Here is a 13,767-nt window from a genome sequence, read left to right as displayed (position 1 = left end):
AAGCACCCCGGTAGCGTCCCTAGACACAGGGGAAAGGGGCAACATTTATTGTAAAGATGAATGTGATTATTTCAATGCATTAGCCTCTTTTTGTTATATGGATCCTTTTGTACAGTAAGCCATATGCAAACTGCTAGTGAAGCACACTTCTTGTATTGCATTTAGTTTGACAAAGTCCTTTTCTTGCTTTATTAATGAGAATAATGTTTCCCAATACTTATTGTACATCTCTACTGCATGCTGATTTGCTCGTACAATGTATAATACCTTTTGTTTTATAGCACCAAATAGTGCCCGACCTGGCTGAACTGAAGCAGCAGCCTCTTCTCGCGCATTCGGCTGTTGTGACACCAGAACCAGCGCACGCCGTCCTTTCTCCGGGGTCCACAAAGCATTGCGGCCTAAAATCTGAAGAATAAGGAAGTTATTGTTCTAGATTTCTGATGACTGCGGTGTATTCACAAGCAGAAGAACAACTGTAACAGCGGAATGGCTTCCTCCCTGGGGGGGGGGAGAACTCCTGTCCGCCAGAGCTACCAACAGGTCAGGTTTTCAGGATAACCCAAATGCAGTGTGTGTGCAGCGCACAGCAAAGGATGATAAGGAGCAGGTCTGGCAAAAAATTCCTTTAATGTGAGGCCGTAAAATAGAGGGTTGCAAACCTTCTACGCGTTTCGTGCGATACGTGCACTTTATCAAGAAGTGTCATACACAATACATAGGACATTTAAATAGCAGCTGTCTGCTGATTTGGCGCCAAAAATCCATGACGTCATAAAATCTCACTTGCAATTAACATTGTCCCCGTTGTGCATGCGCCATGCAGACAAACCCCAGAAAGAGCCCCACCACGAGGCATAGCCAATCAGCATCCGGAAGAGTGACACGCACCCCATCGGCAGTGAAGAGCCAAATCTCGCGAGATGCGGCTCATCCAGGTCTCGCCGGCACGCGCATGCGCACACGGACAAACCATGATCTCCTCATTAATCTCCCTCTGTCTGGTCATTCACGCGTACGTGAGTAAATAAAGGTACCCCAATCCCCGCGCTTGGCAATATAAAGGCGCATTCAGTGTGTAAAACACAAGAATGAATACCCATACAATTCCCAAGGCGAGCGGAACAAGGGACATGAACATACATGTTAAAAATACACATAAAGAGGGAAATATCTAATATTCTACAATCAGCCAAACCATGCCATTTACAAAAAATTGTGAACAAATTATATAGCGACAAAACATATGACAAATACATATACATTATTGTTGTTAAAAAACAGTATATTCCTATATCTGCATTAAAAACACATGTGCAACCCCTCCAATGAAGCAGAGATTTCATTCATAATTGTGTTCTTGAATGTCATTGAAAAGAACTCCCAAAGTTTAAGTTGGAGATGCATACCAGAATGATGCTATACTGATGATGGTATATTCCTCAAATGATGCTGTAAAAAACATCTAATTCTATTGCTCAGAGATTAAGCAAAACAGAGCAAAATAAAAATCAAAAAGCAAAAACTATGATCTTTTTATACTCAAATTCTCCAGCTATAATTAATCTTAACTAAGAAAAAAGAGAAGGAAAAAAATCTACATATAATTTTAGTATGAGAAAAAAATCTACTTATATCAATTCTATGAATATAAGTATCTTTGCATCATTGGAGAAGATACAAATAGATTAGAACATAATAAGCAACCTACCTATATACAGTTCCACAAATTAAGGTGTATAGCTCAAACACAATAAGCTCATACAGTATGTATTCGTACACAAAACCATTAGATATCCGTGGAGTACCCTCAAAATCAGGTAATAATCTTTATAGGATTCGTATTAAACCTCACAATCACAAAAATGTGAGTTTAGTTAGTCATCATTATCATTTTAATATTTGAATTCCATGTTTACTAATGAGAATAGATCTGTTTAAAGGGATGCTTTATGTCAAAAAATGATTGATTTTCCATTCAACATTAATCCCTTCTGGGAATCTCGTTTTTAACATAAAAATCCAATAGGATTCTCTACAATCCAAATTTTTGACAATATCCCCTCCTCTTTCTTTCTTCATTTCTCTTTCTATACCCAAAAATGAGAAATTTTTAATGCCCCCCTTACCACATTCAGAAAAGTGTTTAGAGACAGGATGCAGCAGGTCTCTTTTTCTAATCAGTCCACAGTGTTCCTGCATCCTGATCTTTAGGGCCCTCGTTGTCCTACCAACGTACCTTTTCCCACAGCCACAACTGACAACATACACTACATAAGAGGTGTTACAATTGATAAAGCTGTTGATGTTAAAATGTCTATATGGGCTGTGGGAAAAGACATTTGGAAGGCTTCATAAAGTCACACATATTGCAATTGTTACATCTAAACGATCCCTTCGTGGCGAAGGCAGCAGAATCACCAACAGGAATGGAAATTACACTAGGAGATACAAAAGTTGGTAAAGTTTTTGCTTTTCAATAAACAATCTTTGGTCCCCTTTCGGTGTACTCACGAACTATGGGGTCCATACGTAATAATCCCCAGTGTTTGTTGATAATCATGTTTACCTGGCCACTTGCCTTACTAAATTGAGAAATAAATAAGGGAGATGTTTTCTCCTCATCCTTGAAATCCCTTTTGTGGCCACCATCCCTCACTCTGGATCTTTTTGTGGGAAGTATTGTATTTCTATCTATTTTTATTACTTCTTCTAGTGTAGATTGGAGGGTCTCCCTGTCATAGCCTCTTTCTATAAATTGATTCGTCAGAACCTCAGACTGAGTCAGAAAACCACTGAGAGTGGAGCAGTTTCTCCTCAGTTTGAGGTACTGACTTTTTGGTATACCAGTAATCACTGATCTGGGGTGACAGCTGTCCGCTCTAAGGAAAGAGTTCCTTGAGTTGCTTTTTCTACAGTATAAATGTCAGTTTGTATTTGATGATTCATATCAATATACAATAGAATGTCCAGGAAGGTGATGTGTGTTGAAATTAGTGGTGAATTTACCCAGTGTATGCATTACTCTCCCTTTATTACCTAGGATATAGGTCCCTGTATTTCTGAGCACCATTCTTCCACACAGGTTTTCAGGATACCCCAGCTTCAGGACAGGTGGCTTAATCAGAGGCTCAGTCAAACACTGAAGCAGGGATATCCCGAGAACCTGCCCTGGGTGGGGTCTTGAGGACTGGAGTTGCCCAGTCAATGACTGAGCCACTGATTGAGCCACCTGTGCTGAAGCAGGGATGTCCTGAGAACCTGCCCTGTTGGTAGCTCTTGAGGACTGTAGTTGCCCACCCTGCTCTATACTATGAGGGAGGAATACCAATGAGATTCTGCACCACAATTGATGCACAGGAGAGATTTACACATAGTCACACAAACAATTGATGCACAGGAGAGCTTTACACATAGTCACACAAACAATTGATGCACAGGAGAGCTTTACACATAGTCACACAAACACTTGATGCACAGGAGAGCTTTACACATAGTCACACAAACACTTGATGCACAGGAGAGCTTTACACATAGTCACACAAACACTTGATGCACAGGAGAGCTTTACACATAGTCACACAAACACCTGATGCACAGGAGAGCTTTACACATAGTCACACAAACACTTGACAATTGTTTTTTTGGCCATTGGGATGGATTTGAAGATCTCTAAAAATGACCTGTGACCATTTTCAAAACATATTTTACTATCTACAGTTTTAAGCTTTCCTGCTTGAAAATACATTCTAATGACATATTGTTGCTACTGAATTTACATGTGAAGGGTGTTACTGCGTTCTGCACTTTCCTGTACATCCTCCTCCCAACGCTGATAACATAGAAAGCAGCGTCACTTTCCCTGTTCCTCGCCGCAATCGATCAATAATCATCAGTCTAATTATGAAGGGACATTAGTGCAATGGATAAAAGCCGAGGAACTGCACACACCGTATCTTACCATGTTGTACAACATACTAGCACAGTAACTATACTGCACACACCGTATCTTACCATGTTATACAACATACTAGCACAGTAACTATACTGTACACACCGTATCTTACCATGTTGTACAACATACTAGCACAGTAACTATACTGCACACACCGTATCTTACCATGTTGTACAACATACTAGCACAGTAACTATACTGCACACACAGTATCTTACCATGTTGTACAACATACTAGCACAGTAACTATACTGCACACACCGTATCTTACCATGTTGTACAACATACTAGCACAGTAACTATACTGCACACACCGTATCTTACCATGTTGTACAACATACTAGCACAGTAACTATACTGCACACACCGTATCTTACCATGTTGTACAACATACTAGCACAGTAACTATACTGCACACACCGTATCTTACCATGTTGTACAACATACTAGCACAGTAACTATACTGCACACACCGTATCTTACCATGTTGTACAACATACTAGAACAGTAACTATACTGCACACACCGTATCTTACCATGTTGTACAACATACTAGAACAGTAACTATACTGCACACACCGTATCTTACCATGTTGTACAACATACTAGCACAGTAACTATACTGCACACACCGTATCTTACCATGTTATACAACATACTAGCACAGTAACTATACTGTACACACCGTATCTTACCATGTTGTACAACATACTAGCACAGTAACTATACTGCACACACCGTATCTTACCATGTTGTACAACATACTAGCACAGTAACTATACTGCACACACAGTATCTTACCATGTTGTACAACATACTAGCACAGTAACTATACTGCACACACCGTATCTTACCATGTTGTACAACATACTAGCACAGTAACTATACTGCACACACCGTATCTTACCATGTTGTACAACATACTAGCACAGTAACTATACTGCACACACCGTATCTTACCATGTTGTACAACATACTAGCACAGTAACTATACTGCACACACCGTATCTTACCATGTTGTACAACATACTAGCACAGTAACTATACTGCACACACCGTATCTTACCATGTTGTACAACATACTAGAACAGTAACTATACTGCACACACCGTATCTTACCATGTTGTACAACATACTAGAACAGTAACTATACTGCACACACCGTATCTTACCATGTTGTACAACATACTAGCACAGTAACTATACTGCACACACCGTATCTTACCATGTTGTAAAACATACTAGAACAGTAACTATACTGCACACACCGTATCTTACCATGTTGTACAACATACTAGCACAGTAACTATACTGCACACACCGTATCTTACCATGTTGTACAACATACTAGCACAGTAACTATACTGCACACACCGTATCTTACCATGTTGTACAACATACTAGCACAGTAACTATAATGCACACACCGTATCTTACCATGTTGTACAACATACTAGCACAGTAACTATAATGCACACACCGTATCTTACCATGTTGTACAACATACTAGCACAGTAACTATACTGCACACACCGTATCTTACCATGTTGTACAACATACTAGCACAGTAACTATACTGCACACCACCACATTATCTTACCATGTTGTACAACATACTAGCACAGTAACTATACTGCACACACAGTATCTTACCATGTTGTACAACATACTAGCACAGTAACTATACTGCACACACCGTATCTTACCGTGTTGTACAACATACTAGCACAGTAACTATACTGCACACACCGTATCTTACCATGTTGTACAACATACTAGCACAGTAACTATACTGCACACACCGTATCTTACCATGTTGTACAACATACTAGCACAGTAACTATACTGCACACACCGTATCTTACCATGTTGTACAACATACTAGCACAGTAACTATACTGCACACACCGTATCTTACCATGTTGTACAACATACTAGCACAGTAACTATACTGTACATCTATTTTATCCATAAAAGGTGGTAAATCTGCTACTTTTTACAACATCGTTAGAAATGAGCGAACCTGTCAAAATCCGACCTGCGCAGGGAAATTCAATGGCAGATAAATCCCACTGTGACGTGGAATCTGTCATCAAGTTTATATTAAATCCGCATGAAAAATCCCAGCCCCTGAGGTATGGGTAAGGGGGTGAGAGGAAAAACATTTTAGTAGAGTCCCAAGCACTATATATATCCCCTCAAACCTCCTTCCAAATAACTTATGGAGGAGAGACACCTGGGCTCAAAAAGGAGCACCCATATATACCTGGGAGATATTCTAGATGTAGCCAGGTATCCTCCGGTCTCCCCGCGCTCCCGGTTCCCCCCTCCTTACCTTCGATATGTGGGGATGTTGCTGGTAGGGCAACGGAGTCGCTGGCGGCTCCCTGCACAGGGCGCCGCCATGTTGTGTGCACAAGCGCACAAGAAGAAGAAGCGAGGGGCCGACAGAGTGCAGGAAAGGTTGCGCATGCGCAGGGCAACCCCACGGCGGCCGTTACAGGGGTTCACAAGTGCAAGGTGCAGAGCGGCGTCCATTAGAGGGAGAGCACGAGGCTTCTAATGTTAAGTGTGCAGGAGAGACTACAACTCCCATGATGCTTAGGGAGAAAGCTGTCTGGCGACACACGATAGCCAATGGGATAGCTTGTTTGCTTCTGAAGGAAGGAAAGACTACTGCCTGTGGGGACAGGAAGTGAGGAGTCAAGACCTGAACACTGAAGGGGCAGGTAATGTCCACAGAGCAGTGCTCCAGGACTAGGCCAGAGGTAATCCCCCAGGGCCCAGTTAATCCCCTGAGACACTGTAGAGAATTAAGTGCATGAGATAGGGAAAGGCCTTAAGATAGGGACGCCTTCATTATTCTCATAGAGAGAGAGATGCTGCAGGACATTGCATTAATGCCAGTGCAGCTTGATAGCTGAAAGGATATCTGACTCCATAGCAGAGACTGTTCTTAAAGGATAATTCGGCTGGGGATCCCTCCCCGGAGGAGTCAGATGGTGTAATCATTCCTGCAAGGAGCAGCGCATCGCGCTGTGGGACCAAGATGCAGAGTTGCTGATTACCAAGGATTATCCTGATCAGGGCTATGATCAGGGAGGTAGTATATTAAGTACACCTCCGGGCCCCAACACATGGAAGTGCTATCCCTCACACTCGCCTTATTGTTTGTGGACACTTAAGGGATAAGTGCCCAAGCACATTGTTACTCAAAGGACTAAGGGTGATGTGATGATGGACATGTGGGCTGATGGGATGGTATGCATTCAGGGTGATGCAATGTTATCCATATGATGTGATGATGTATTGATGTTATGCAATGAGAGTTTCACTGAAGTTACCGTTCCTGCTCAGTAAATACTGTTTATTCCCATTGTGTGTATTTACTGTATGGTTGTTCTGGTGAGGGCACACTCCCACCACGTTGGGATCCCTCATCAGTGGAGGCGCTGCACCCAGTGTAAGTATACCCCAGGCTCCAAGGGCCGAGGTTCAGGCCTCTTGTTAGCCTCACAGGTGACAGCAGCATCAGTAGTAATAGTACCCCAGGGGTACACCCGCTACATAATGTTAGCCAGAGTATATATAAATGCTCACAGCCTGCACTTCCTAAAAGGATTTCCATGGCCTACTTCAAAAAGCCTACGGCCCCTCTTGTGACGAAGGAGGTACTGGTGTCAGGTCCAACGGTGTCGGAAGAAAGCAAAAAATGGCACTAATTGGATTTCCCAAAAAGATATTAGCCAAAAAAGAAGAAGCAACGTGTCCGCTGGTAACACGGCCTTTTTCATGGGCACAGTTTGGACTTTATGCTTTCTGGAGGTCCCGGACAGCTGCAGGTCTGACGGGGGCTGGGAGCACTGCTATGCTTTGCTTTCTTTGTAATGATCGGAGTAATACAAATATATGTTTTATTTTCTTGGATCCAACAGGATCAGATCCACTTGTCATTAGGAGAGCGGTTTGAGGGGATATATATATATATATATATATATATATATTACTGTATGCATATAGTGCTTGGGACGCCACTAAAATAGCTCTCTCTCCTCTCTCTTTCGCAGAATGAATTTGCAGGAAAGCCATGTAATTATACGTACCACTGTTTACCATGAACAATGTATCAGTTTAACCCAAACACTCACTTATTTATTCACTCTGTGACCCCTCTGAGATAGGATCAGGATATATAACAATGTTAAATGCCAGAGGGTTTTATAATTTCTGTCCATGACTATTGCTTTTCTGTGTGTGTATCTTGCACATGTTTTTCTTGCTTCTCTCAGGATCCATTCCCGCTAATCCCTCCCGGTCAGTGTCTGTGTCTGTACCTCGGGTATATGGCTGCACCTCTGTCTGTCATTTTGTGGGTTAGGCCGAGTCCATAGAAGGACAGGCCGCGCTGAGTCGTGCGGACGCTCAGCGCTGAGCCCCTGCATCCTCAATGAGGATGCCTTGAGAGGGGGCTCACGCGAGCGTCCGCAGGCGTGCTGAGGCTTTGGAATTTTCAGCCGACAGCCAAGCTGTTTTTCAGCGCGCTGTCGGCTGAAAACATCCAATCAGCCTGAAGCAGCGTCAACGTCATGGCGCCGTGACGTCGGCACCGTGACGTTGACGTCAGTGCGTCGCGGGAGATTGGCCCAGCGACGTCACTGCCCCGCCTCCAACCACCTCCCCCCGCTCCCTTCGCGCACGCTGGCTCGTCTGCAAGTCCGTGGAATCGCGCAGATTTCAGCAGGTGAGCGTCTGCGCAGCTCGGAACTCCTCACCCCTCTATTGCCCCGGCCTTACTTTGTGTCTCTGCTTTGTATTCTCTGCCTGTGTTTCTATTACTGTATCTGTTCCTCTCTGTGGCCCTTCTCAATATGCTGGGAAGCTTCTTCCCTGGGCTGAAAAATAATTGTGTCCCATTTATTTCAACAGAGCTGATTTCTTCTAAATAACTGGGAAGTACTTTACAACAAAATGATTAGGGGCCTGAGTCTCTGCCTGACCTGATATATCTATGTGCCAACAGCAACAATATGTCTGTGCGTTTCTTGACCTCTTTCTGTTCCTCTGTCTGCCCACCTCTTGCTGTGCACCTGTCTGCCCACCTCTTGCTGTGCACCTGTCTGCCCACCTCTTGCTGTGCACCTGTCTGCCCACCTCTTGCTGTGCACCTGTCTGCCCACCTCTAGCTGTGCACCTGTCTGCCCACCTCTAGCTGTGCACCTGTCTGCCCACCTCTTGCTGTGCGCCTGTCTGCCCACCTCTAGCTGTGCACCTGTCTGCCCATCTCTAGCTTTACACCAGCCTGCCCACCTCTTGCTGTGCGCCTGTCTGCCCACCTCTAGCTGTGCACCTGTCTGCCCATCTCTAGCTTTACACCAGCCTGCCCACCTCTTGCTGTGCACCTGTCTGTCCACCTCTTGCTGTGCAGCTGTCTGCCCACTGTGACGGTGAGCGGGTACCCAGGCCAATTATAAAGGTATTATGCCCGGCTGGGTGCCCCTGAGCCATATTGGGGAGTGTGAAGTGTTAGCTCTGCAACCCAGTTACGGCCTGTGCACTGTATTATAATAAAGATGTATGTGTGTGCTTTACTGTTCCAGGAGTGCTAACCAGCGGAGATTTGCAGGGCGTGAGTTTCAGGGATGATTTTATGGTAAAGTGTTGTCAGGGTGTGTTTGGGTAGAAGGGGCCAGACTTGCTGATTACCACGAAACATGTACTCAGGAATCCCACCAGATTCCTGGGGACATGAAGACATAGAACACCGGACAAAATCCTCCCTAGGAAGCAGTTTGCAGCTTATTGCCAGATCTCCCTGCTTCAGCACAGACCAGACCAGTTAGACTGGGCAGGGGGAAATCACATTCCAGGGTCCCCCGGTATATGCCCGAACCCCCAGAACTCAGTATAGGGGTTCAGTGTCTTTCCCACCAGGTATAAGGTGGCGACAGGAAAAATGTTTTAAAACTCAGCGCTAGACGAATAAAAGCGGCTGTGTGCTAACTTCTGCTAGGAAGTTCCCAGCGCTGAAACTTGCTGTGTGCGTAGTTCAGGGAGAAACATGAAAAACACCCATAGTGTAATTTTTATAAGTTTGTATAAAAATTGATGAATTAAAGTCCCCCTCAAATAGTTTATCAAACATGTTAGGCACATTTGGGCTTTCATTCAGACCACCGGGGACTGGGAATTACTCATTTATTGTAGCCCCCACTTAGTATGCGACTAGTGACTCACTAAAGCAGGTAACAATGTGCAGCTCCGGATATTAGTGCAATGTGCAGCTCCGGACTTCTAAGGCATCCCGCTGGCTTGGTGCCCTGATGTCTGTAAAAGCCCGGAGTTGAAAGGGCTCAGTGTCCCCAAGGTGTTAGTTGGGGAGGGGATCCTCAAGTACCCCCATCCTAGTGTAAAGTCCGGGCAGTTTGGTAAAAGGTGGCCAGCCCAGACTTAGTGTCTCCAGGGAGAGGGGCTGGGTCTCATATGCTAAGGAGCGAAGGTGCTAAGTTGGCACATGCTCTTAGCAGAATGAGAAGCCCCCTCTGCCAGATCTCCAAAGTATTGGCAACTCCAGGATAGGTGGGAAAACGTATTCCCACGGAGGGATTGGCTGCACTGGTTAGAGATAGGGGTTTAAACTCTATAATATTGCATGCAGCCCATCGGGAATCAGATTCATCTAAAGCTCTACAAGATTAACAAGATTCACAGTTCCAGCTAAGAAACCTCTAAGATTTCATAAGAGACACAGATTCCAAGTGCCATTACAGTGGTGGCAGAAAGAAAGAAGCAGGTCCGTCGGAGTACACCGCAGTTGCAGGTAGCGCTGCTGACCGCGGACCGTTTCAAGCCATTTTGCGAGCAACTCCCGCTCCTGGGAAATTGCACTTAGAGACTTTGTTTTTCAAGATTTGTTTTGGGAACATTTTATTTCGTTTGGCCCCGTCCCAGTAAGTGTATTTTGATTGTAATTGTGTAACATTGTGTATATGTCCATTCATGAAATAAAATTACAATTTATTTTATCTCCTTGCTTTGCTCAATCATTTGATCCCAACTATAAATGTGTTAAAAGTGCTGGTCTCCCGTGACACCCTCTTCTTGCTGTGCACCTGTCTGCCCACCTCTTGCTGTGCACCTTCCTGCCCATCTCTAGCTGTACACATGTCTGCCACCTCTTGCTGTGCACTTGCCTGCCCACCTCTTTCTGTGCATCTGCCTGCCCACCTCTTGCTGTGCACCTGTCTGCCCACCTCTTGCTGTGCACCTGTCTGCCCACCTCTTGCTGTGCGCCTGTCTGCCCACTTCTTGCTGTGCAGCTGTCTGCCCACCTCTTGCTGTGTACCTGTCTGCCCACCTCTTGCTGTGTGCCTGTCTGCCCACCTCTTGCTGTGCGCCTGTCTGCCCACCTCTTGCTGTGTGCCTGTCTGCCCACCTCTTGCTGTGCGGCTGTCTGCTCACCTCTTGCTGTGCACCTGTCTGCCCACCTCTTGCTGTGCGCCTGTCTGCCTCCTATATATAATGGTATGTGCCCATTGTTACCTCTCACACGTTTCCACATACCTGCTCCTTTCAGCCATACTTCCTTTGCACCCTTTACCTTCCTTCTCTTTCCTTGCTCTCTCTTACCGCTGTCACTTTCTCTTTATCTCTCTTCCCCATCCAAATTTCCCTTCTTCCCCTTTTACATATCTTCATTCTCTTGCTTCTTGTTACTATTTCCCAGCTTTGAAATGTAAACATACTCCGCTCGTGTTAAAAAGAAGTCAGATCAGGACAGTAGACAAAGCACGGTTAGTTGCTGCTGCTTAGGGCATGCTCCTGGTTAATGATTTAGTAGATGGTTACATACCTTTGGTTTTAAAACACCATATAGTACCACTTACACGTGAATCAAAACAGCACTGCTTGTCTCTGCATTGTTCAGCTGTAACTCCGGCACCGGCACATGCAATTCTGTCTCCTGCATCCACCGAACAATGACGACTTCCTGTGGGGAACACATGTATGAATAAAGGCACTTTCACAATGACGACTTCCTGTGGGAAAACACATGCTTGAAAAAAGGCACTTTCACAATGAAAGTGAATTGGAATGTTTATAATCACCATATTTATAGCAGTTATACAGTGCACCAATAGGACATGATCACTTCCTCTCCCGCCCGCTTTTTTTCCCGATGTCCCAAAATTTGAATTTGAAGCATTTATCTAACAGTGTTTTTTAACATGCTGCGGGGAGAGTAGAGAGACATGCTGAGGGGGGAGAGGAGAGAGACATTCTGAGGGGGGGGGGGGGGGAGAGACATGCTGGGGGAGAGGAGAGAGGAAGACATGTGGGAGGGAAAGAGTGAGAGACATGTTGGGGGAGGGATGAGGGGAGAGAGACATGCTGGGGGGAGAGAGAGACATGCTGAGGCAGGGAAAGGAGAGAGACATGCTAAGGGGGGGAGAGAGACATGCTAAGGGGCGGAGAGAGAGACATGCAGGGAAGAGATGAGAGAGAGACATACTGAGGGGGGAGATGAGAGAGACATGCTGGGTAGGAGAGGAGAGAGTGACATGCTGAGGGGGAGGATAGAGAGACATGCTGGGGGGAGAGGAGAGAGAAAGACATGTGGGGGGGAGAAGAGTAAGAGACATGTTGGGGGATAGGTGACAGAAACATGCTGGGGGGAGAGGAGAGAGAGACATGCTGGGGGAGAGAGAGACATGCTGTGGGGGGAGGAGAGAAATACATGCTGGGGGAGGTGGAGAGAGACATGCTGTGGGAGAGGAGAGAGACATGCTGTGGGAGAGGAGAGAGACATGGTGTTGGGAGGAGTAGAGAAGAGAGAGACATGCTCTGGGGAGGAGGGGAGAAAGACATGCTGGGGGGAATTGGAGAGAGAGACATGCTGTGGGGAGGGGAGAGAGAGACATGCTGTGGGGAGGGGAGAGAGAGACATGCTGTCGGGGGAGGAGAGAGAGACATGCTGTGGGAGAGGAGAGAGAGACATGCTGTGGGAGAGGAGAGAGAGACATGGTGTTGGGAGAGGAGAGAGAGACATGCTGTGGGAGAGGAGAGAGAGACATGGTGTTGGGAGAGGAGAGAGAGACATGCTGTGGGAGAGGAGAGAGAGACATGGTGTTGGGAGGAGTAGAGAAGAGAAAGACATGCTGGGGGAATTGGAGAGAGAGACATTCTGTGGGGAGGGGGAGAGAAAGACATGCTGGGGGGGGGGGGGGAGAGGAGACTGAGATATGCTGTGGGGACGGGGAGAGGAGAGAGAGAGACATGATGTGGGGAGAGGAGAGAGAGACATGCTGTGGGGAGGGGAGAGAGAGACATGCTGTCGGGGGAGGAGAGAGAGACATGCTGTGGGAGAGGAGAGAGAGACATGGTGTTGGGAGGAGTAGAGAAGAGAGAGACATGCTGTGGGGAGGGGGGAGAAAGACATGCTGGGGGGGAGGAGAGAGAGACATGCCATGGGACGGGGAGAGGAGAGTGAGACATGCTGTGGGGAGGGGAGAGAAAGACATGCTGGGGGAATTGGAGAGAGAGACATGCTGTGGGACGGGGAGAGGAGAGTGAGACATGCTGTGGGGGGGGGGAGAGGAGACTGAGACATGCTGTGGGGACGGGTAGAGGAGAGAGAGAGAGACATGATGTGGGGAGAGGAGAGAGAGAGACATGCTATGGGGAGGGGGAGAGGAGAGGGGACATAACAGAAAGGGAGGACAGAGACAGAAGGGAAAAGATAGAATAACAAAGGGGGTGAGAGAGAGAGAGATACTGGGTGGAAAGGAGAGAGAAGGAAATGAGGGGGAGGAGGG

At 45.9% G+C, this 13,767-nt stretch overlaps 1 protein-coding gene across 1 annotated transcript in view; it reads right to left on the bottom strand.

The window, feature by feature from the left end:
• LOC142490601 (uncharacterized) overlaps nt 1–13,767 on the bottom strand; it is a gene marked incomplete at its 5' end in the record, with an annotated part of 53,652 nt that overhangs the window by 7,129 nt on the left and 32,756 nt on the right. Inside the window, 2 exons of the mRNA XM_075593017.1 lie at nt 268–408; nt 11,805–11,942. Coding sequence (XP_075449132.1) covers nt 268–408; nt 11,805–11,942 — 279 coding nt within the window. The remainder of the gene's footprint in view (nt 1–267; nt 409–11,804; nt 11,943–13,767) is intronic.

The sequence above is a fragment of the Ascaphus truei genome, chromosome 3 (genome assembly GCF_040206685.1).
Source record: "Ascaphus truei isolate aAscTru1 chromosome 3, aAscTru1.hap1, whole genome shotgun sequence".
NCBI classification, from domain to species: Eukaryota; Metazoa; Chordata; class Amphibia; order Anura; family Ascaphidae; genus Ascaphus; species Ascaphus truei.
The sequence above is the reverse complement of the archived record's forward strand: the minus strand, read 5'-3'. Positions and strand labels throughout refer to the sequence as shown.